The sequence below is a fragment of the Sapajus apella genome, unplaced genomic scaffold (assembly GCF_009761245.1).
Source record: "Sapajus apella isolate SASKATOON/1434 unplaced genomic scaffold, GSC_monkey_1.0 scaffold1, whole genome shotgun sequence".
Taxonomy (NCBI): Eukaryota; Metazoa; Chordata; class Mammalia; order Primates; family Cebidae; genus Sapajus; species Sapajus apella.
This window is the reverse complement of record NW_022436941.1, coordinates 25,514,248-25,539,706: the sequence shown is the minus strand read 5'-3', so window position 1 is coordinate 25,539,706 and position 25,459 is coordinate 25,514,248. Positions and strand designations below refer to the sequence as shown.

Here is a 25,459-nt window from a genome sequence, read left to right as displayed (position 1 = left end):
CGTGGGAGCTAAGCTATGAGGATGCAAAGGCAGACGAATGATACAATCGACTTTGGGGACTGGGGAGAAACATGGGAGAGGAGCAAGGAATAAAAGACTACAAATAGGGTACAGTGTATATTGTTTGGGTGATGGGTGCACCAAAATCTCACAAATCACCACTGAAGAACTTACTCTTGTAACCAAATACCACCTGTATCCCAATAATCTATGGAATTGTTTTAAAAGAAAAAAAATTGCAGTGAGCTCTATTAGCTCATTTAGACTCTAAAGTTATGTCAATACATGCCTACGTAGAAATGAGAACTGAAATAATTTGGGTTGAGTCTTTATTGTTGTGTAATCTGTTTCCTCTCTTCTAAGTAGACAGTACAATTTTGTTTAAAAAGACTTAAAAGCAATACTTCCTCAAACTCATTTTTCTACTTATATACTATAATCCTCCCATTTAGAGATTACTTTTTAAGGTTTCATCTATAAGGAATGTAGAGATAAAATATAAATGTTTGTCTGGCCATGGTAGCTCATGCCTGTAATCCCAGCACTTTGGGAGGCTGAGGTGGGTGAACCGCTTGAGCTGAGGAGTTTGAGACCAGCCTAGTCAACATGGCAAAACCTTGTCTCTACAAAAAATATTTAAAAATTGCCAGCACTATGGCATGTGCTTGTGGTCCCAGCTACTCAAGAAGCTGAGGTGAGAGGATAGCTTGACCCTGGGAGGTCAAATTTGCAGTGAGCCAAGATTGTACCACTGTACTTGAGCCTGGGCAACAGAGTAAGACCCTGTCTCAAAAATAAATAAATAAATAAAATGTTTTCAATATAACTAACATTGAACCAACCTCACCTCATAATGGTTTTCAATAAAAACATCTTCCTTCTCCAGTGTTGGACACAGTAGTCTAGTTAGCTAGGCCTGAAGTAGACAGCCAAGAGCTGCTGGTCTTTACTTTTTTTTTTTTTTTTTAAATCTTCAGGCTTTCTATTACTGATGAACCTCCTAGGAAGAGAATACTTTTGACAGAAATTTAACTGCCTCTTAAAGACACTGCTTCAAGCCACCATTTAAGATGCATAATATACGTAGTACAATAATTATCAGCCTGAAGTCACCTTAAGATCATGGACTCTCCATGTTAGAAGGGGCTTTACAAACTATTTAATATGGTGATTCCTAAACTTGGCTTCTATCACTATTACCTGTGGAGCTTAAAAAAATTTTCTATCCTCACCATAGCCTTCTGAATAAAAAGCTTCAGAGGTGAGCCCTTGGAATCTGTATGTTTTATAAATTTACTAGGTGATTCTAATGAAACTAACCTTTCATCGTGTGGATAGATGTTTAGATATAATCAGTTCAAAACTCAAGCTGTTACATAAACTTAAAAGCCTTCAGGGGCCAGCCAAGTAACAGAAGTGTGAGAAGCAGTCCTGTGTAAAACCCAAGAAAGTGGTAAAATTGAGAATGATGAGAGCCTGGAGTCTAACAAAATCAAATTAATCTTTTCAAAACTTTGTAGTTATCAGAGTTTTCAAACAGAGATAATGGTATAATGGTTGCCCATTCATGCAGACCACAGATAGAACTATTAACAATATTTTGCCATACTTGTTACATAGTCTCTTTTTTCTTCTTTTTCATTCTATAGTCTTTTAAAAAGATGTCTTCACTGGGTATAAAATTCATGGCTAACAGTTTATTTCTTTTAGTACTTTAAAGATGCTCTACCACTGTTTTCTCACTTGCATTGTTTCTGATGATAAATCTTTATACTTTGCTCTATATATAACGTATTTTTCCTCTGGCTGTTTTTAAAATTTTCTTTTTATTACTGACTTTGAGCAATTTGTTTCTTGTGCATGGAGTCTGTAGAATTCTTGGATCTGTGGACTTACACTTTTTAGTCAAATTTGAGAACAGTTTAGCTATTTCAAATATTCTTTTGAAACTCCAATAACATGTACACTAGACTGCTTGGTAGGTTGAGGTTGTTTTCACTTACAAAAAAATTTCTCCCCATTTCATTTTACATAGTTTCTATTGCTATGCCTTCAGTTCCACTAACCCTTTCTTCTGCAATATCTAATATCCTGAGAATACCATCAGTGTATTTAAACAATCTCAGACACAACAGTTTTCACATAGAAGACTGATTTGGGTCTTTTTCATATTTTTCATGTCTCCACTTAATATGTTGAATCTTTCTTCTAGCTTTTATAACATATGGAATATAGAAAAATAACTATGTTTATGTCCTTGTCTTCTAATACTACCATCTGTGTCATTTCTGGGTCAGTTTCTATTGATCAATTTCCCTCCCCATTTGGGGTCATATTTTTCTACACTTTATGTCTGATAATTTTTGACTTAATGCCAGACATTGTTTTACCTTGTTGAGTCCTGGATATTTCTATATTTCTACAAATATTTTTAAGCTTCTTTCTGGGATGTAGCTAAATTGCCTGAAAACAGCTTGGGTGTTTGGGGGCTTATTTTTGAGATTTATTAGGTGGAACTAGAGTAGCATTTAGTCAATAGCTAATTATTGCCACTACTGAGGCAAGATCATTTGGAGTGTTCTCAATTCTCTGAGTTTGGAAGTTTTCCAGTCAGTCTGGTTGGAACAGAAACTATTTCTGGACCTGGGTAAGCTGTACATAATGTTCTTTTCTTTCCTCTCTGGTCTTGGGTAGTCTTCTTCCCACACACACTGAATACTCAAAAAGGATGCCTTGCAGATATCCATATACACTCTCTGTTCATCTTTCTCCTGACACTTTGCCTTGTGAACTATAGCCACTTTGGACTACAGAACCCTTAGTTTCACCTTCTCCATCTGGGGTTCTTATCCCTGTATTAGGGCCTAGAAATTCTCTAGGCACTAAGTTGGGCAATCATGAGCTTACCTTATTTTTTCTCTGTCTCTCAGGGTTCACTTTCCATTGCCTTATGTTCAATGTCTTGATAACCACTGGTTTATATACTTAATCCAGGTATTATTCTTTCTTTTAAGAAAGGAGGAAAATCCAGTCCTGTTACTCCATCTCAGTTGGAAGTAGAAGTTCCACTAGTCTTTGAAGTAAAGCTATAACATCATGCCAGTCCAAATTCTGAATGTTTCTAAAATATGAGAAAATTTTCTTATATAATAGAAATGATTATAACAGCTAAGAGTTAAAAACAATTCTTTAATATCTAATAGCTAGGTCATATTCAAATTTCCTTAATTATCTCAAGTGTTTTAAAAGTTGGTTCAAATTAGGCCCCAAGCAAGGTCCACATGTTGTATTTGATTTCCGTGACTCACATTTCTAGAACAGTCTCCCCTCCATTTCCTTACGTCGTTGAAGACACCAGATTTGTCTTTAGGTCTACGTTTAGGGTATGGCTGATTGCTTCCTCATGGTGTCATTTTACTTGTTTCCATTTCACTTATTAGATCTAGACCAAATTTGTCAAACCCACAGCCTGCGAGCTGCATGCAGCCCAGGATGGCTTTGAATGTGGCTTAACACAAATTCATAAACTTTCTGAAACCATTGAGAATTTTTTTCTAGGTCATCAGCTATCATTAGTGTCAGTATATTTTATGTGTGGCCCAAGACAGTTCTTCTTCCAGTGTGGCCCCAGCAAGTCAAAGATTGGATACCCTTGATCTAGATGTTAGAGCTATTAGACTGACCAGGTTCAGTCTCAGCTTGACAAGCATATTTTATAAATGACCTTGTGTGCCTCACATTGCATTATAGCAGAAGGCATGCAATGTCTGAGTCACTTTTACAGGTGGTAGGATTGATCAGTGGATTCAGGTGGTGGCAGCTCGAGCCTTCCGCTTTTAAATTCTCTATCAACCCTTTCTCCTAATGGTTTCAGTGTCCATTGATTATTGTAGCCTAAAATCTATTAGCATTTGTGAGATAGTTATTTTCTTACCTCATCATTACTTCTTCATTTATCAACTGAGTCTTCTGGAAAAGGAAACTTTCCTTATAATTAGGATGATGTGTTTTTCTTTAAAACGAGCAATACACACACACACACACACACACAGGCACACACGTATAGAGAGAAATGAGTTGATGTTCTACAGCGTGTGTGTGTGTGTGTGTGTGTGTGTGTAACATTGCCTTGCCAAAACCAAATGCCATCTGAAAGTGAGTCAAGCAAGGAGACTGCTAGCCTGCAGTCTTGGTGCTCTTTTCCTGTTTTCCAGAATAAGCCTCACCTCCAGCAGCGGCAGCAATGGAGATCTTACTGAGGCTACCCATTCCAGCCTTATGCAGCTCTAATGTTGCAAAGTTCTTTATAGTGCTTAAATATCTTAAATATGGCAAGATGTTTTAAGAAGTCCAGTTACTGATGAAGCCAAAGTGTAGCCATGGAAGGATGTCCAATTAAGATTAACCTGTAATCTTCACCTGCTCTCTCAAAGGCCACCACAAATATAAAATTAATAAGGAGTACAGTTATATGCAAATCACCTTTGTGGCAAGTCCTCTAGACTTCACCTTCTTATTGATGGCTACCCCTACGCCCCTCCTAAACAGGAATTTTAAAGTTGCCACTGAATGTAAACCTTCTTCCAGAGAACAGGCCTTTATATATTTGAATATGAAAATATAGTCAATTTCTCCTTGCCCTCCTGGAAAGCCTGATCTTCTCTGACCTTTTTAATGTGTGGCACCTTGAACCTCTTGTGGTACCAGGACAGTACAGAGGACACTGGATATCATCACCCTCTTCATTTCTGCTGCCCCACTTCTATTAATTTGGCAGGGATACAAAATTTGAAAAATTCTAATGTGTATTTTACCTCTGCATTTCCAATTCCATCAGAGGCATTCATTTACCTTGAGAGGTTTAGAATATTATAGCAAGGATAAAAAGAGGAAATATGCAGCGTCTGAGTTTGCAGCAAAACAAGAATCATAGATTTTGTCACTTGAGAAATTATTTTTTGTTTCTTAAACTCCAATTAAAATGAAAAATCAGTAGCAGAGAGAACTCAGGAAATGAAGAAATATTTCTCCCACCCCTGGAAAATGTGGGAAGGATGAAAGATGAGAAGAGGAGAGATGTATGGAAGTAACAAGGTCTAGACAGTCATGAAGAAATTTAAAAACATAGAGGCTGGTAGCCTGCCATTGCTGCCCATAGAGCTGGGCAAGAGGGTCTTCTGCACTTCAGAGGATCCCATTCTGGTGCTTCTCTCCATAAGGTTAGGAATCAGTGGGGGCCCTTTCTAGACTATACCCCAAGTGCCAGAGATCCTGGAATTCCCTACTCCAGTCCACTTACAGAACCTGCCTGGGTTTCTTCCCTGGGTCATTTTTTGATTAGGCTGCCAAAGTATGTGGTCCCCTAGGTCCAAGGTGTGATGAAAGAGCAGTTTGGGGGAGCTGGAGGTAATATGGAGCTTAGACAAAGGGACTAGGATTCCTTCACAAATGTAAGGGAGCTCTCAAGGTGTGAAAAGGATTCTGGGGTGGGCATACAAGAGCCGGCAGTGGGCTGGGAACTTTGTAAGGCCAAGATTTCTAAATGGGAACCTGGCCTTCTAGCTTTGGGATCCTTTAAAGCACCTGAAACGGTAAGTTGGTGGGGGCTGGAGGCTGGTCACATGTTGTGAGTGAAGGCTGCCTGATTCCGGCTGGGTGGAGTATAAAGCAGCCTGTGCCCAGATGGCGAGGGTGTCGATGGGCAGAGAGAAGATTAAGCAGGAGTGAAGGGACCACACCACTGCCCCCTCTACAAGAGAAAGTGCATGTTTATCCTGTGAATATGCCCAGTGACTGTAGGGAGCCAGGGCTGGCAAGTCAACAAGCCAGGAAGAAATCTTTGCTTTGTCTACTCTGCTCCAGCCCCGCAGCAGCCACTGCCAAATCATGGCCTGGAGTGGAAAAAACAGTTAATTTTGAATTTGTGCTATTCAGTTATTTGATATGCCTTGCTATATTTCAATTCTGTCACTATGAAGTTATATTTGTCAACCTAAAAATAGAGAAGAATTTGCTAGTTTGATTTGTAACTTAAAATATTTAGACGTGGTAATGTTGGAATAGCCCTGGGACCTGCTTTTCCAAGCATAGCCTAGAAAACGCTGTGGTCCTAAGAAACAGACTTTCAGCTTATATATGCAGGGTGTCCAGGTAGCATTAAAGTGGCAAGGGAGGTAGCTACAGGAAGAGGAGACAGTACTTCAGGCATAAACAAGATCTAAGAGTTTCTGCATTTGCCAGATAGTAAATGCGCATGGGGAGGGGAAGTTGGGGAGGGCAGAGGATACCCAGATGGAGTCACTAAGATCAGTTGGATTGAAAGAAGCCTGGGATTGGAGTGAAGAGGCCATAGAGTTGAAATCAGAGGCAAATAGTAACCCACCTCAAAAGGCCACACTAGCAGCAGACACCTCAGTAGGCACCAGTCCAGGGACCAGTCCAGCGTAGCAGTGTGCAACAGAGACCTCCCACGCCCCACCAAGACTCAAATATACCCAGACAGCAAGAAGCAGGAAAAAAAAAAAAAAAAAAAAAAAGCTACTGTTGAAATCGGAAGAGACTGAGACTGTTAGCTAACATATTCAAATGGCCCTTTTCCTTAGCCTTCTCTCATCCATTGATATCCAAAGACATGGGTAAATAAAAATGAAATCCATTTGAGAAAACAAATGTTATATTTTCTTTGCATATTGGACCATTTATTATGGTTTCGATCCTGCTACCACAGACTAAGATCATATTAGTTTTTTGGGGGGAGGAGTAAAGATCACATTGTTGATTTATACTGAGCTTACTCTTAAGACTATCTTTTAAAAATATAAATTTGCAAATAATTATGGGGGTCTCCACTACTTTCTCTACTCACACTGCTTTTTCTCTATCAGTGATTGGTTCTCAACTTTGAGTGTGCATCAAAACTACTTGGAGGGTTTGTTTAAAACACTAATGTCTAACTCCACTCCCAAAGTTTCTAATTCAGGAGGTCTAAGGTACAGCTAGAGAATCTGCGCTTTCTAACAAGTTCCCAGGTGATGCTAATGTTTCCATCTGCAGACCAAACTTGGAAAATTAGTGCTCTAAGTCCTGCATAAGTGGAGAAACATTATTCTGATTTCACTCTCACAGGTATACAGTTGGCATTAAAGAATATAATGAATTTCTTTATATTCTTTATATAAAGAATTAACACATATAAAGAATTAACCTCCCCCCAAACTTATTAGAACTTGATTTCCACACATTATCAATAATGGAATACCATTTTCTCCCACCTAGAATGAAAAACTTTTATGACTGATAAAATCCAGCGTGGCAAAAGATATGAGGAAACAGGTACTCTAATACCCGTCATTGTGTTTATGAATGGCTACACTTTCTGGATAGCAATTCTAGGCAGTAACTACCAATATTTTTACAGCATAAATCCTTTAGTCCACGAATTTCTTCCTCAGAATCCTATAAAATAACTGAATAAATGATGTTCACAGCAACATTTGTGAGTTTTAATAACCTAAATTTCTCTTAATAGGAGGAATATTAAAATGTATCGAGTCATAAAAAAGCATCTTCTAATTAATTCTATAATTTAACCACTGAATAACTATCTACAGTATGTTCTGTAATACAAAAAAGATATTCTGTAAACGAATCTCATTTGTGGGTGTTCTAGTGTGATACTCAATTGCTAAAATTTAAATGACAAGAAAATCCATTAACAGGCTAGCATACTACTTAGTTGCTCTTTATCAAATCGATTTTAGTGATTGTTTTTCTTCACTCCTTAGAAATTTCATAAAGCTCTACCAAACTCCTTGACTTGCTCATGCAGGATTAAATGAGATGGAAATTGGCTTTGAGACTAAATTCATAATCTTTTACTTTTACTTCACAATTTCTCCAGTGAATTATATCTTTCATGTTCCCATTCATACTTTAACCTTTTGACACATTTATAGACTCACAAGAAGTTGCAAACAAACGTGAGGTCCCACGTGCCAGTTACCAGCTGCTTCAATGAGGACACCTTATATGCTGGTAGTGCATTACCAGTTGGTTCAGGGAATCCCACACATACTTTTAATGGCCACCCTTAATTTAGTTAGAGCCTCAAGATCTTTACTGAAAAGTTAGTAGAACAAACATGAAAAAATGTGGAAAGAGGATGGAAAATTATCACTTCAAAAAAATTGGCATAAAAAATGCTATTTCTGGAGACAGAAAACATGCACTCTAATTACAGTACTGCTACTAATTATTAAATTATTAATTCATATTTGGAGCTCAGATTTATAATTTGTAAATGACTTTGAGGAACTAAGTCACAATGGTCTTTTCCAATGCCACAATTATTACAAGTAGACGGTGTTTTACTATCAGAAGCCCATTTTCTGATCATACTTAAAATCTTAGTGTCAATATAAAGTGTGCATTAGTACAACCTTCTTAGAAAGCAGTTTGGACAAAAAAAAAAAAAAAAACCCTATCAAATTTAAATTGTGCACACTTTTTGCCCCAGGTACTCCTTATCTATAAATATAAGCAAACATGCAAATGGGCAATGATACATTTTCAAAGATCTCACAGCAATATTTTTATGATTGTGAAAAATGGCAAAAACTGCAATTACTTTTGCACTGATCTAGTACATTTATGTAATGCAATACTATGCAACTATTAAAATATGGATATTGAAAGGCATTAATAATATATTGTTAAATGATAAAAAAACCACAGAATATTTAGCACCTCAGATCTTTATGAACAGTATACATACATGTATCTATGTTTGTATAAGTATATATTGTATTGTGATAAGTAATGCTTAAATGTACAGACATTTAAAGTATATTCTCTATTTTTATATCTCTATATGCAGAGATTAAAGGTCTGAAAGATTTATACAACAGTGGTGTTTATCTCCAGGAAGTATAGGCTGTGGGTATAATACAGGCTGGGATGGGGAGAAAACTATCACTTTTTCTTTAAATTATAAAACTATTCATTTTAAAAATAGATTCAAAGTACAATAAGTTAAATATATTTTTTAAATGTAAATATCTGAATAATTAAGCACCAGTAATCTCAATAGCACTTACTTAAAAGTTCATTTTCCCACTAACCTGAGATGCTGTCTTTACTATATTCTAATATGCCATTGAGTCTATTTCTGGAATTCTTTTCCATTGGACTTATTTATGCACCAATACAAACTTTTCATTTATTTAACATTACAAATGCCCTCCAATATCCATACTTATAGTATTGAGTTACATAAATGTATCATAATCAGTATCTTATTTGTCACAATTACAAAAATGTGGCAGTGAGACCCTTGAAAATGTACCCTTGCCTATTTGCATGTTTATGCCAAATCTATAGATACAGACTCCCTGGGCCAAAAGTGTGCACACTTTAAAAAATTCTGACAGCTTCTGCCATGGAGGATTTTGAGTACGTTTTAGTGTCTGATAGGGCTGGTCCCCTCATTCTTTTCAGTTTCCATGGTTATTCTAGTATGTTCTCTCAATGAAAACATAATTTTTATTGGGACAGCACTGAATTTCCCCCTAAGGGGGAAAACCATGTTTTGATGTTGTCTTTCTATCTAAGAATATCACGTATCTTTTCATTTGTTGGAATCTACATTTTTGTCTTTCAAGATTTTTTTTTTCCCCTCACATAGATTTTGGCCATGTCTTAAGTTTACTTTACTTTTGCTATCACAAAGGGGGTCTTCTCTTCAAGTATCTTCTAACTAGTTTAGGTTTGTATATATATATATATATATATATACACATATATATGTAGTCTTGTTACTTTTTAGTAAACATTTTTATTGAGCTATAATTATACATACAGAAAAGTGCACATACAGCTAGATAAATATTCATAAGGTGAATGCACCTATGTAACCAGCACCTAGATCATGAAACAGAACATTACCAGCACCACAGAGTCCCCTTATACCCTCTTTCAGTCCTACTGAGTTAAAGCCAGTTGAAAAATAATGTTTACTATATGGTTCCACTTATATAAAGTTCAAAAACAGACAAAACTAATTGATGGTGATTTTGATAGTGTTTACCTTTGGGAAGAGAGGTAGTGACTGAAACGGGGTGCTGATTTCTGACACCATACGTAAATGCTGCCTGTTTTGAACTTCACTGACATGAAATCAAAGTATGCACTTGTGTCTGGTAAAGCCTACTGATATTTGTATGTCAATTGTGTTTAATAGCTAATTTACTAAGTTTTTTTTACTGTTTAGTTTTTCAACAAGTTCATTTGACCTTTCTAGATACATATTCATATCTGCAAATAGTTTTACCTCTTCCTTTCCAATTCACATGTCATTATTTTATCTAACTTCATTGGCTAAAACTCTCAACACATTGTTAAGTAGTAGAGGAGATAGTAGGCATACGTCTTGTTCCTGTCTTCAGCTTAAATTTCAAAGCAGAAAGTCTCTTCTGCTTTGAAATTTAAGATGCTGGCTTTTAGGCAGAGGTACAATGTTAATAGATTATTCATCAATTTCTAGTTAGTATATTTAACGTGAGTGCTGAATTTCTATCGTCTTTTCTACAAAGATGAAATCATATAATTTTTTAAACTCTTAATATGATGAACATTAACAGGTTCTCTAGTATTGAATTACCCTTGCATTCTTATAATAAATACAACTTAGTCATGATTACCTTTTGAAAGTGCTGTTGGATTGTTTGCTAATATATCATTAAAACTTTTCATTAATATTAATGAGATTGGTCTGTAATTTTCTTTTTGGTACAATCTTTGTCAGGTTTTTTAATCAACGTTATTACATTCACTTTATAAAATTAATTTAAGAGTTTCTTTATTTTTTTTTTTGGCACTTTGAGGTTCAAGATTCTTTTCCTAGTCTCTAGATTGTTTAAGCAAGAATGGGATTATTTAATCTTAAAGGTTTGGTAGAAATTCCCTTCAAACAATCTGGGCTTGATGCTTTCTTTGGTAAGGGGTACTTTCAGCTATTTGTTTCTTCTATGGTAATTGGTTTGTTCTGACTTTATCTACCTAAATTTCAGCAATTTGCATTTTTCTTAGTTTTCTAATTTACTGTGTAAAATTGCTCAAAGTAGTCAATTTAAACAGATTTCCTGTTTTACTATTTCCCCCTTGTCATTTACATTTTTGTATTTGTGCTTCCTCCTTTTTTTCTTAAATAGGTTAGCTGGTTTTATCTCACTCAACTCCCCACACTACCCATCACCAACTTGGATTTATTGCCTTTTGTTTTGCTTTTATCTTTATTAATTCCTTCCTTCTGCTTTCTTTTGGTTTGCTTCTTACTCCAAGTGTTTGGTACTGGCTTAATTGTCATCTTTTCCTACTTTTACTGATAATTGTACTAATAGCTATACATTTCCTGTCATAATTGCTTTTTATTTTTTGGCAAATATTGTTTTTATCTGTCTTGTGGTCATGTCTTTCTGGTGTGCTTTCATTGTCTGTGAGGATGTTACTCTATTTATTCTCTTATTTCTTACACTAAATTGAATGAAGTTGGACTGTAATACTGGCTCAGTTACTCTTTTTTTCCCCTTAACTGAAATGAGTTTTTCTGTACTCTTAGGATGGAAGAGTGGCTCTAGGACGACTTCCAGCTTCATGGCCTTAGAGCTCCCTTTTCATTTTCACAGTGATTTAAAAGATTATATATGTTTGTATAGATATATGAAAATACATACATATATATAAAATGTCTCTGTATCTTGGCCTTTCTTCCCAATATTTATCTAGACCTTCTCTTTCTTTAGTCCTATTTTACCCATCCTGCCTCATTTGGATTCTAATTCTGGAAGTTTGTCCTCAGTGCTGGGCTTTGTCTCATTAGCTTCAAGGGGCACACAGTGTAAAACCCAGACTGCTCTAATGCAGTCATCAGACCTTATCATATTGCTTTAACATTCACCTGCAAATGGGATCCTGTAGAACACTTCCCAGTTTCAGTATCTGTTCTTAGATTGGCCCACCGCACTTTGTAGTGAGAAACTGTGGAGAGTGCTGTTGTTCTCCAATTTGCAGAACTATCAGAAATCAGCTGCCTTCCTTCTACTTCCTCCTACAGATACTGAAACTATGTGGGTCAGTGGTTTCTTCTCACTCAGTTGTATTTTCAAGTTCTTAGAGATACCTTGTCATCTAGCATTGTAATAGTGTCTGTGGCTATCCTAGTTGCTCTGTTTTGTTATGGGAGATTAGAAAACACTGCTGTCATCATTTTCCCTGAGTCTAAACTGTTAAGGCCTCGTTCTGTTGTAGAAGAGAGGCTTTAACTAAAAAAAAAAAAAAAAAAATTTATAATCATTATAACAGAACCTATAATTAGAAATTTGCTGTATTTCAGGTACTATCCTAAGTGCTTTACTTGTATTATCTCATTTAATCCTAAAACAATCCTGTGAGTTAGGTTTTCCTATTTTCCTTATTTTATCAATGGGAGAGTTAGGGTCCAAGATCAAGCTGCTGAACTGGCAAATCTGGGATTTAAACCCAGGTCATCTGATTCCAGAGCACCTCCTCATTAACTGTCTCTCGAAAATGTTTTCAAATTATATATCACTGTCAGCAAGATTTCTATATGAATTTAGATTAAATACTTATAAGTAAATATTTAAAGTTCTAATAACACATATCTATTATAGGTCAAATCTAAAAACACTGTAAATGATAAACAGGTTAAATTACGCCATATGATCTGATTACTTTGATTTGTATGCAGATGCTCAAAACAAAGCTCCTCCTACTACCTTCTAAAAAAATGCCACAAAAGTAGGGGGTGGGAAAGAGATGAGCAGGGAGTAGGAAATAGAGCTCTTTGAGATTTTGGACTTCATATTTACCCTCATTATATCACTCCTGCTAAGAAATAAAGTATATATGTGACATATTGCTTACAATTTATTTAACGGATACATACTTTTCTTGTAAATAACTAGAAAAGTTAGAAATAAAATTTATCCACAATTCACACTGGCCTATTTTTTGGTCAATTAAGTTGCTGTGGAATGTGAACATTTACTAGTCCATAAAGTTTCACAAGAAAGTCTCCAACAAGCATACCAATTAGAAGCATACTATAATTTATAATCTTATGGTATTAAATTATAAGAAGTTAGAAAATATTTAGCCTTATGAAATACTTTTAGATTGAAATTTCTCTCATTTATGAATACAGTCACTGTTACTACCTTTCTTACCTTGTAATCTTTCTTGGTGACATAGAAGAAACAATATGGGCTTTTTATATAGCCATAAACGCATTATATATGTTACTTCAACTTACAATGTCTAAGAGATGACTTAGTTTGAGATATGAATGTCTTAATTTGCTAGGATTTAAATAGTAGCAACTGGAATAACCTATAAAAGAATAACATCTATTATTAAGCTCATTTTCTCCCCCACCATCAGATTTATTTTATTTCTAATTAAAAAACATAAGTTAATTTTGGCAAACTCAGGTTTAAAACTAAGCATGCCAATAATAAATGAATCATTTCTCCAAGTACACAGTGTTTCCCTTGGGAATGACTGTTACTTTTCCAACATTTTTTTCCTCTAATTTAGAAAAAAGATAACATTTAAAATATTACAATGCCTAAACAGTGATACCAGCAATCTAGATTTTGTACTGATGCCTGTAGCACTAATATCTCAACATTTATTACCACCAAGGACAACTTAAACCCAACTCCTTTAGCGAAGCGATTTCTTTCCCCATTTCTATACTAGGCTCATAGTTCTGAATGTCACTAAGTAATGGATGTGACTTATTGATGAAGAGTTTTTATACGATCTCCTTTATAATAACCTAGTTCACAGGCTTAAGAAAACAAGTTTCTTACCCTCTAAATGGTTACATTTTCCTCTCACTTACCTGAACATATGAAAATAATGACCATGTATAGAGTTGCACCACTGAATCTATTTGAGTGGTTCTGTTTTTGTATTTAATTTTCTACTTATTTAATTTGAAAAAAATTAGAAAAGTATTAGTTTGAAATTAGAGCAGCTAACACACTGCAGGCAACAAATTCAAAAAAACTCAAATGACTAAAAATAAAAACACAAAGTATTTTCCTTCAATATAAAAAAAGATTGCTTTCTTCCCAGACAGCAAAAAAAAAAAAAAAAAAAAAAAAAGAGGACAACTAACGAATCAAACATAACTGGTATTCACCACAGCAATGTCTAAATAAATGATCCACATAGCACAAAGCTCTCATTCACAATCACATAGTTAAGTTGCTTTTCTCTCAGTTACATAATAGTTGTCTTCAAACAATCTCCCTTTAGAAAACTATCACATTAAACCTATTTATTCTTACTATTTAGTTATTAATTTCATTTATATAGGCCACACAGGTTTAATTGGCACACTTTACTTAAGAATAAGACAAAATAAGTCACTCTTCTTTAAAAAAAAATTATGGTCATCTGTTTTTAAAGAATAATCCCAGATACTTAATTCATTAAAGCAAATTTTCTACCATCAACAGTGAGCTTTTCAAATGACCACTACGTGTTCACCTGAAGATTATCAATGCTATATGAAGTGTAAACTTGTTTTGAAGATTCGCGTCTATTTTATAGTAAGATACAATTTGCACTGAAGAGTTTTTAAAAAGATAACCTACACACATAACAGTTAATTTGCCTCAAACAACTTCTTAGAAATACAATATAAACACTTAAGAACCACGACAAAGTTGGTGGTTCAAACATCAACAAAGATTTTCTTGAAACCCAGTACAAAGATTACTGGTTCAACACTATATCCCAAAGTGACATCAGCAGGAGATTTGATTCTAAGACTCTACCTTTTAAAAAAAGAGCACACTTGGTTATACATGGCTTTTAAACTTAAGCTACAGTTATGCTACAAATCCCCCCACCCTCCCAATTTAAAGTCAGTCACGTGGAGATATGTACATTCTCTGAGCATTGTTTAGAGTCCTTGGTTTTCCAGCTTTGATGGAGATCTAGAAGGCGTTCAGAAGTCCGTGTGCTTACATTCAGAGCAGGATGAACTTTACAAATTCCACTTTCCTCCATTAGTGACAAGCCACAGATCCCAAAGTATGCATGCAAAGCATCTGAAAAGAAGGCATTTAAAAAATCATAATAGGCATTCTTTCTTGTACATTCTTCCAAATATTTTAGCTACATATTTACCAGCCCATCACTCCATTAAAAGTAAGTTTAGAGAAATGCTAATATAGTTTTAAAAATATTTGCTTTCTCAAAGTCTCAAACGCCAATTTATAAAAAAAAAGAACAACCCAGATAATCAAAATAAAATATTTTATTCATGGAAATATCATTAACAAAGGAAAACAGTTTCCAGCTGAGGAGTTGACATTTTCAATAACTTCTGTGATTAAAAGACAGGAGAAGCAGCAGTAATATATAAGACTTGTCACTTTAGGGAGTTTCCGTTTTTGCTTAGCAGAGAACATGGAAACAAGTAGCTTCAGTGCTATACCATTAAAAAAAATTTTTTTTAAATGACAACAAGATTCTGAATCTAAGTTGCAATACCCCTCCCTCCATATTTTACCTCTGAAAGTTCCTAAACCATATACAGTACTATTCTAACACTGTGTTAAATAAGAGGAGCTTAAGCAAAAATAATCCATTCTGGAATGCTATGCCATATTTAATCCTCCTATTTAAGGTAATGTCAGTCATTCTAAAAATATCTGATCTGACAATAAAAACAAACTCACATTTTATTTGGTTGAAATAATATAAGTGCTCATATCATTACAATTCTTCTGTGCTGGCTCACAGTTTCCCATCTTTCAAGGGGCAGGAACCCTCTTCTATTAAGAGTGGCCAATGAAATCACATGGCCATTCCTGCCTAGAAGTCTTACGTAGACTTCTGAAGAGCTCAGGGCTTTGCAGTTATAGGAGCACTACAAAGACAGTTTGGTACCAGTCAATAATTTTTTTCTATTTTTGAACTGGTCAACATTTATGGCTTTAAGAGTTATTAAAGTTCAAAACAGGCCAGGTGTGGTGGCTCACCCTGAAGTCCCAGCACTTTGGGAGGCCGAGGAGGGAATACTGCTTGAGCCACAGGAGTTCGGTACCAGCCTGGGCAATATGGTAAAGCTCCATCTCTACAAAAAATACAAAAATTAGCCAGGTATGGTGGTGTGTGCCTGTAGTTCTGGCTATCTGGGAGACTCACCCCAGCCTAGGGATGTTCAGGCTGCAGTGAGGCATGATTGTATCACTGCACTCCAGCCTGGGCAACGAAATGAGACCCTGTCTCAAAACAACAACAATAAAAAGTTCAAAACATCTTACCAAGTCAAACTATGCCAAAAGGGTTAAGGAAAAAGCTTTACTTACAAGAGTATCATTTATTTTTCAAAATAGAAATGACAATTAGTTGTGCTTACTCAATGCCATTGTGAAGAGTTATTTCACTAACAGAAGCCCATGTTGATCACCTTTTAGACCTTCTCAGTAAATACTTAGGTTTCTTCTGGCTCACTTTCCTTTGACTTTCAGACTATAAAAAATAAATTTGTTTTCTCCTGTAATATTACATCATTCCGTATAGTTATTCTAAAACTACCAAGGGTACAAAGCAACATTAAGCTTTGTTTTCTAGAAACTAGGAAACTTTTCTACGAAAAAGTACAACAGAAGATATATATCCATAATAACGTAAAATAGAACTGTGTAAAACTAAAATCTCCCTGGATAAATTAACAAATAAAACATTTTTTTTCTCAAAAAGATTTCTGTAACAGCCAATGAGATCAGAACTCAATTATTTCAAGCTTCAAATTGTTTTTTTTTTTTTTTTAAACTCTTTATCCGTAAGTGGCAATATACAAGCACTTTAGATGTGGAAATAGAAGTTTACTCCATACTGAAGCACTTTAGATGTTGAAATATATATTTACTCCAAAATAAATTATTTTGAAGTTTCATAAATGTATATAAAATCCCTTTGTGTCAAATGTCCTACTAGATTTACTAGAACCAAGAATAAGCTTAATTTTAAAGAGTCTTGGTAAATTGATTATAAAGGTTCTGGGACCAGATCTTTATACATAAATTCAATTTATGAAAGACTTTCTATGTTTTCTAGTGCATACTCTGAAAACAGTGTCATGTATCTGTAAAATGTAAGTGGTACATCCAAATATTTACACAAATGTTAAAGTTAGCAACTGATCTCTCTAGAAAAAAGCCTCAAGAATTTTCTTTTAAAAAAGCTATTGGAAATACTGAATGTATTTCAAGTATGTTTATATAAGAAATGTTTTCTAAGAGACTGTCATTTCTCCATTGCCACTATTTGTTAAAACAGTAACCTGCACTGATTGAAAAAATGGGATCAAGACCAAAATAATTCTCAGTTTTCTTGAGGCACCAGGGACCAAAAATTTCAAAATATTATTTTGCTTGAGAAATTAACTTCTGAAAACACACTTTGGCTTACAACTTTGAAAGCACTGTACACTTTTTCTAAGGAAGTGTGTTTGTTTGTTTGTTTATTTTTTGAGACAGTCACGCTTTGTTGCCCAGGCTGGAGTGCAATGGTGTGATCTTGGTTCACTGCAACCTCTGCCTCCCGGGTTCAAGCGATTCTCCTGCCTCAGCCTCCCAAGTAGCTGGGACTACAGGCATACGCCACCATACCTGGCTAATTTTTTGTATGATGAGGTTTTTTGAGAGATGGGGTCTTGCCATGTTGGCCAGGCTGGTCTCAAACTCCTGACCTCAAGTGCTCCCCACCCACCTCAGCCTCCCAAAGTGCTGGTATTACAGGCATGAGTCACTGTGCCGGCCTTTTTATTTTATTTTTTGAGACAGACTCTTGCTCTATCGCCCAGGCTGGAGTACAGTGGCATGATCTTGGCTCACTGCAACTTCTGCCTTCCAGGTTCAAGCGATTCTCCTGCCCCAGCCTCCTGAGTAGCAGGGATTACAGGCGCCCGCTACCACGCCTGTCTAATTATCGTATTTTTAGTAGAGGCAGTTTTTACCATGTTGGCCAGGCTGGCCTCAAACTTCTGACCTCAAGTGATCCACCCACCTCAGCCTCCCAAAGTGTTGGGATTAAAGGCGTGAGCCAATGCACCTGACGTAGGAAGCATGTTTTATATGAAAATACAGGCAGGTATGGGTGTAAGGAAATATTCCTGCTCATTTCAAATACAAAAATATGATCTCATGAGCTCATTTATATTTTGATTCAAGTATATATTCCAACCATAGCAGTTCTACGATGGAAGATGAGTTGATGAGGTACATTCTGGACTAATAATAAAAACCATGACTCTATTGCAATACTGGCATAAACAATTATTCCTTGTGTCTAGTTTCATATTCATAACTAATTCTTTGACTACTTGCTTATCAAAAATGTCAGTGTATTTTTGTATTTTTAATAGAGTCAGGGTTTCACCATGTTGGCCAGGCTGGTCTTGAACCCCTGACCTAAAGTGATCCACCTGTCTCGGTCTCCTGAAGTGTTGGGATTACAGGTGTGAGCCACTGCACCTGGCCTATTTAATGACTTCTGAAAAGAGTAAGAACTGATTCCCTTCAGGATTGAGGGTAATTTATTCTACTTAGCTCAAGTCATGACTAATAATGACTTTGGATGGACTAAATAATCCTCTATTTTGGAAAGGACCCATTCAGACCATCTATGTTACTGCTGCAAATGAAATAAAACATTATGAAGTAAAATATTTGGGAAAAAATGCACAATATACCGAAGCATCTCGATAATAAACTCTTTCCTTTATACTCCCCAACACCCTAAATCTGTCCTAAGCTTACACAATCTGCCTTTTAAAAAACATTATTTAATGTAACTTTGCAACTGTGGATATATTTTCTATCATATGCCTTTTCTGATAAAGATGTTTGAAGAGGAAATAATGGTTGTTCTGGATTCACACAGAAAATAGTTACCTGGATGACTGTCTGGCCACTTGGCAAATCCTCCTACGAGGCGATCTTGAGTTGATAAGATGTAATTTCTATTTTTCTCAAAGTTAGTATATTGGAAAATTTTTAGAAGCTGCAATGACATGACAAGTACAAATTTACTAACATAAAACTTATATAAACCTTTGGCTCAAATTTCAGATATGCATCATTTAAATATGCTTTTCTTTAGCTAAGGGCTCAGAGAAAATCTCTGGGGCCTTCAGAACTTGAAATGAGTCAATTACCTTATCTTTTTTATTTTCTTATCAAATCTACTCTCCTTTTCTTGACCCTCTATTTCATTCTTTTGAATCAGGCCAACTGAACCCTTTGAATCACATTAAGCTAAATTCAAAAGACTGCAATCCACTCAATATAATCAGTCATTTAAAAAAGTACAAATTCATCTACCCATATTTTAACTCTTATGATAAGCTATTGAGGTATTAGTTATAAACTTCTAGTAATTGGAACTAAAAATATTTTTAAAAAAGAGCAAACAAAAATGACTAACCAGATGCTAGAGACAGTTTGAAAATAGTAAAAAATTATAGTTCTTTACTTAGGAAAAAAAAAGATAAGACAAAAAAGATTGCAACATAAAAAAGTATACAGTTTTAAATGATTTAGGACATATACTTGTTCTTTCTCTCAAGATCCCATAAAAGTAAAACACAAACAGGTAAATAAAACTGTGAAGTTCAAGAGGAAGTATGCAGTAGATAAGAGGGTTCAAGAAATTTCTGAAGATACAAAGCAATTTAATGTATGTTAATGAATCAAAGAGAGAGCCACAGCTTTTAGTGATTGATGAAGAAGCACTATTTCTCAAAAACAAAAGCTAAATCCATAAGAAAGTTATGGTACAAACAAGAAACAAATTTATTCGTCAACACTGATTTAATTAATAGAATATAAGGAAAAGGACCTTTCTAGAATCTTGATGTTAGAAACATTTTCCATCAAGTGGCAAACTGGTCATTATATAAAAATGAAGAAATGATAATCTTAACACTGCACTTGGTTTAGCAATAAACAATATTTGCATTATCATAAAAAGTGTTGATTGTTGGTTTTCAAATTTTATAATCAACCTATATGCAAAGCCTGAAAGATGTGATTATTATTGCTGAAGAAAAATACGAATGTTTCCTAACTTAACGTTATAAAAATAAAGGTAACCATATAGCATTGGAAGGTACAAGATAAGGAAAAGATTCAGAACTAAATATAATGGGTAACAATTTATTGGAAAAGAAAGAGGCTAAATCTTGATTTTTCATAGTTGGGAATTACAGATAATGTCTAAAGGTGATAAGAAGTCAGTGTGTGATTTAAAGTTATGGCAATGTCCAAGAAAATTAAAACATTTTTAAAAAGTTTAAAAGTGGCTGCCTTCACAAAGTTGTCAAACACTGCTGATGTCAAATAAAAAAGACCTGGATCTCTGGAACACATTTAAAGCAGTGTCTATAGGGAAATTAAAAAAAACCAAAAAGACTTAGGATAACTTGAAAGGGTTCCTATAGTCTAAAGATGGTAGCAATTTGAGCATAAAACACACACATACATACACACACAAACACACACCCATACACACACACACACACATATATATATATATACATATATATATATATATATATGACTAAAAAATTGTTAAAATCTATGTGTTCACAATGATTCTCAAAAAAACTCCCAAACTCTAAAACCTAATATTTCATTAGAAAAACTGAGGGGATGGTAGGGAACCAACTCATTTTGTTGAACACTATTAAGAGAAAGAATCTGTTATTCAACTGTCCTTCTCTGTACAAAGTATATCTCAGGGTAAGGTAAAATTATTCTTTAAAAAGAATGCTAGTTAATAAATTGAGAAGGAATGAAAGAATACCACTGTTTTGTAACCTCTTAATGCCATAATTGATTTAAGCAATGATCCTTAATGCCTGTTAAAACCATTCTATAAAAAGCTGATAGTTTCTATAGACTAGCAACGAACAATCCAAAAGGAAATTAACAAAGCAATTACATTTACAAGAGCATCTAAAATAATTAAATCCTTAGAATTAAATCTTAACAAAAAGGTGAAAGACTTGTATGACGAAAACTACAAAACACTGCTGAAAGCAATTGAAGACAACCTATATAAATGGAAAAGCATCTTGTGCTCATGGATAGGATAGGAACACTCAACTGTGTTATGATATCACTACTACCCAAAGCGATCTACAGATTCAATGCAATTTCCATCAAAATTTCAAAAGACTTTTTTGCAGAAATGGGAAAGTCAATTACCAGATTCATATCAAACTGCAGAGGGCTTCAAATAGCCAAAACAATCTTAAAAAAGGAAAGTTGGAAGTCTCAAACTTCTTGACTTTGTAACTTACTACAAAGCTACAATAATCAAAACAGTACATTACTGGCACAATGGCAGTCATATAGAACAATGGAATAAAATAGGAAGTCCAGAAACAAACCTCACATATATGGTCAACTGATTTTCGACAAGGGTGCCAAAACCATTTAATGGAAAAGAACAATCTTTCAACAAATGGTGTTAGGAAAATTAGATATCCACATGTCAAAGAATGAGGTAGGAGCTTAACTTACATCACATAGAGAAATGAACTTAGAACTGATGAAAGACCTAACCTTAAGGCCTAAAACCATAAAACTATTCGAAGAAAACACTGAGGAAAATCTTGATGACACTAGATTCAGGAATAATTTTATGGACATGACACCAATAACACAAGCAATAAAAGAAAAATTTTGATAAAATTGGAATGCATCAAAAAACTTTTGTGCATTATTAAAGGACACCATCAACAGAGTAAAAAGGCAACCCAAGGAATGAGAGAAAATATTTGCAAATCATATATCTGATAAGGAATTAATATCCAGAATATATGAAGAACTCCCACAACTTTGTAACTACAAAAGAAGCCAGATTTAAAAATAGCCAAAGGCCTTGAATAGATATTTCTCCCAAGAAGATATACAAATGACCAATAAGTACATAAAAAGACACTCAATATCATTAGAAACACACAAATCAAAACCACAATGAAATGACACTTCAAACCAATTAAGATGGCTATTTTACACGTATATATATATCAAACAGAAAAAACAAATGTTAGTGAGAATGCAGAGAAATTGGAAATCTCATACATTGCCTAGAGGGAATATAAAATGTTGTAGGTGCTGTGGAAAAGTTTGTCATTTCCTCAAAAAGTTAAATGAAGAACTACCATATGACCCAGCAATTCTACTCCTACATATATATAGTACCCCTCAGAAATGAAAGCAGTGACTTGAACATATACTTATACAACCATGTTTCCAGCAGTATTATTCACAACAGCCCAAAGGTGAAAACAACTCAAGAGACCATCAACAGATAAATGAAGAAGAAAAATGTGTTATTTATATACAATGGAATATTATTCAGCCATTAAAAAATGAAATTTTGATGTGCACTATGACATAAATAAATCCTGAAACCACTATGCTAAGTGAAATAAGCCAGAAACAGAAAGACAAACATTGTATGATTTTACCTATAGGAGCTATCTAGAATAGACAAATTCATAGTGGCAGAGAGTAGAGGAGAGGTTACCAGGCTGAGGGGAAAGAATAGGGAATTACTGTTTAATGTGTACAGGATTTATGTTAAATATAATGAAAAAGTTTTGTATGGTGGTGAGGATTATACAACATTGTAAATGTAATTAATGCTAGTGAATTGTACACTTACAAATGTTTCAACTGATGAGTATAATATGCTATGTATATTTTCAACTCTGGAGCTCTTTGATTAAAAGGAGAGCCAATTGGATATTACAAGCCTCTTGATGTGATGCAACAGGAAATATACATCATCACTAGATATTTAATGATAATAAGCAATTATGGCTGTTTTTTAAGATGTGATGACTCTAAGATTCTGTTTTTATAAAAAGTTATTTTCATTTAGAGGTTATATTAAAAAGTTTCCAGAGAATACAATAAATGATATCTGGGCTCTGATTTAAAATAATTCAGTGAATGGAAGGAAAGCTTTGGGTTGATAATTGCTGAGAATGGTTGATGGACACATGGGGGTTCATCATACTATTCTCCCTATTTTGAACATGCTTGAAATTTCCCACAGTCAAAAAAAAAAAATTAAGATGATGCACCTGAGAAATGGTGCTACAAGTGAGGAGAGACAGGGAGACTACTGTCATTACTTCAAATAATTTTTTTCCAATTATACATGAACTTTAAGAGAAAAAGTGAGGGTATTATACAGAAGATGAACACAGACTCCTGTTAGATTCTAGAATATCAGAACAAAGAGACAATTCTTAAAAGTGAAAAGGCAAGTTTAAGATAAAAAAAAAATTGTATTTAGTGACTAAATAACCTTTTGAAGGAATGACCCATGGTTTGATTTTTAAGATTAATACCTTCCCATATTTTCTTTACTGTTATCATTTTTAGACAGATCCTTGATTTATATAAAGTAGTCAGTTCCAGTTACAAGTTTTTTTATTACCTTATACCTACAACAAAGTAAGTATTTAATATGTTCTATGTTAGGTTTAAGTAGGCATAAAACTCAAGTTCTGGATTACTTGAGTTTTCTAAAAATGAAACTTTTCAAGCAGCACAAGAGATAACGTAATTCTATGGAAGAACTGTAGAGACTAGCTTTGGCAGAGCAAAGAAAAAACTCAGTAGCCTAAACCTAACAATATTTATATTTAATACACATTACAAAGGTCAAATCTTTTTAGCACAACATATATAAACACAGAATGTAGGTTTCTCATTTTCATTATTTCTCTTACCTTTAGAGTTGCTCCCACCCAAAAAGAGTAACAGGTGTCTACAGGCTTATTAGGTCTTCCATGATAACCATTTTGTTGCCTCATTATACACCACCTCTTTATCCTGTTCAATTCTTTTTCTGAAAAAACTTCTTCTAGTTTACCCATTAGACATAGTGAGGCAATGCCACAAAAAGTAGATCCTCCTGTTAATCAAAACCACACAATGTTTTAAACTTCAAATTAGACACTTATAAAAACAGTACAAAATAGTCGAGTGAAAAAAGTGGTTATAAATTCTAGAAAACAGTAAAATTTAAAAGATGAGATTTTAAAATAACCACTATAACAAGTCTTCAATATTAACTTGATAAAACAGAGGATAGTATAAAGCTCTAAGAAACATTTCACTTATTAAAAAAGTAAGACTTGGAATAAGATTAAGGAATTTGTTTAAAATTACATGGTTAATGGCAGATTTAGAACTAATATCTGGGACTACTAACTCCCTGTCCAGGACCCAGTCACCTGAGAATGATTTTTAAGTCCCTTAAAGACTTATTGCTTATGAATTGAGGTTCCGTCAGCACTAAGCTACAATAGACAAGTTTTCACAAATAACATAAACAAGTTAGAAGCTGATAAGCAGATATTACAGCTAGTCAGCTTAAGAATTTTAAGGAAGAAAAGAATAAAGCAGTGGGTGAAGTGGGGGGTGGGGCAGTAGGAAAGTGGGAAATCAAATATGAAAGCAGATGCACAGTACGACTTCAAAACATATCCATATCCTCTGTGGTAGGCTGACTAATGCCCCCCCCCTCAATATTTAAGTCCTAATCCCTGGAACCTGTGAATGTTACTTCATATGGAGAAAAAAGTGTTGCAAATGTGAATAAGGTAAATGATCTTGAAATGGGGAGATTATTCTGTTTATCTGGGTGGGCCCTAACTGTGCTCACAAGTGTCATTATAAGAGGAGAGAAGGAGAGCAGATTAACAGAGAGGAGGTTGGCAATGTAACAATGGTGGCAGAGATTTGAATGTTGTACCCAAAGGCAAGGAATGCCAGCAGCCATTAGAAGCTGGGAAGAGACAATGAACAGATTCTCCCCTGAAGCCACTGTTGGAGAAAGGAGCCAGCTCAGTGGACATCTTGATTTTAGCCCTGTAAGCCTCAGTTCAGACTGAGTCACAGATGTATAGTTCTGGCCAGAAATGGAGAAAATAAATTTGTATTGCTTTACGCCCCTCTATTTGTGCTAAAATGCTACAGCAGTGATAGAAAACTGATACATTGGGCCGGGCGCGGTGGCTCACACCTGTAATCCCAGCACTTTGGGAGGCCTAGGTGGGTGGATCATGAGGTCAGGAGCTTGAGACCAGCCTGACCAACATGGTGAAACCCCATCTCTACAAAAAACAAAAAACAAAACTAAAAAAAAAAAATTAGCCAGGCATGGCAGCACATGCCTATAATCCTGTAATCCCAGCTACTCAGGAGGCTGAGGCAGCAGAATCACTTGAACCTGGGAGGCAAAGGTTACAGTGAGCCAATATCGCACCACTGCACTCCATGAGCCAAGATCGCACCACTGCACTCCAGCCTGGGAAACAGAACAAGAC

The 25,459-nt window shown here is 34.9% G+C and overlaps 1 protein-coding gene across 6 annotated transcripts in view; it reads right to left on the bottom strand.

Moving 5' to 3' along the window:
* Positions 1–968: 968 nt before the first annotated feature.
* PGGT1B (protein geranylgeranyltransferase type I subunit beta) overlaps positions 969–25,459 on the bottom strand; it is a 69,141-nt gene continuing 44,650 nt past the window's right edge. For 2 of the 6 annotated variants that reach the window (XM_032274295.1, XM_032274318.1), the window contains exons 7-10: positions 23,858–24,042; positions 18,996–19,104; positions 14,977–15,140; positions 969–3,121 (exon numbers count right to left, since the gene is read on the bottom strand). In XM_032274295.1, the coding sequence (XP_032130186.1) occupies positions 3,095–3,121; positions 14,977–15,140; positions 18,996–19,104; positions 23,858–24,042 (485 nt within the window). In that variant the 3' untranslated portion in view covers positions 969–3,094. Of the gene's footprint in view, positions 3,122–13,104; positions 15,141–16,456; positions 16,570–18,995; positions 19,105–23,857; positions 24,043–25,459 lie in introns of those variants that run through there. The other 4 variants (XR_004267536.1, XM_032274313.1, XR_004267544.1 and 1 more) reach the window with 4 other exon arrangements.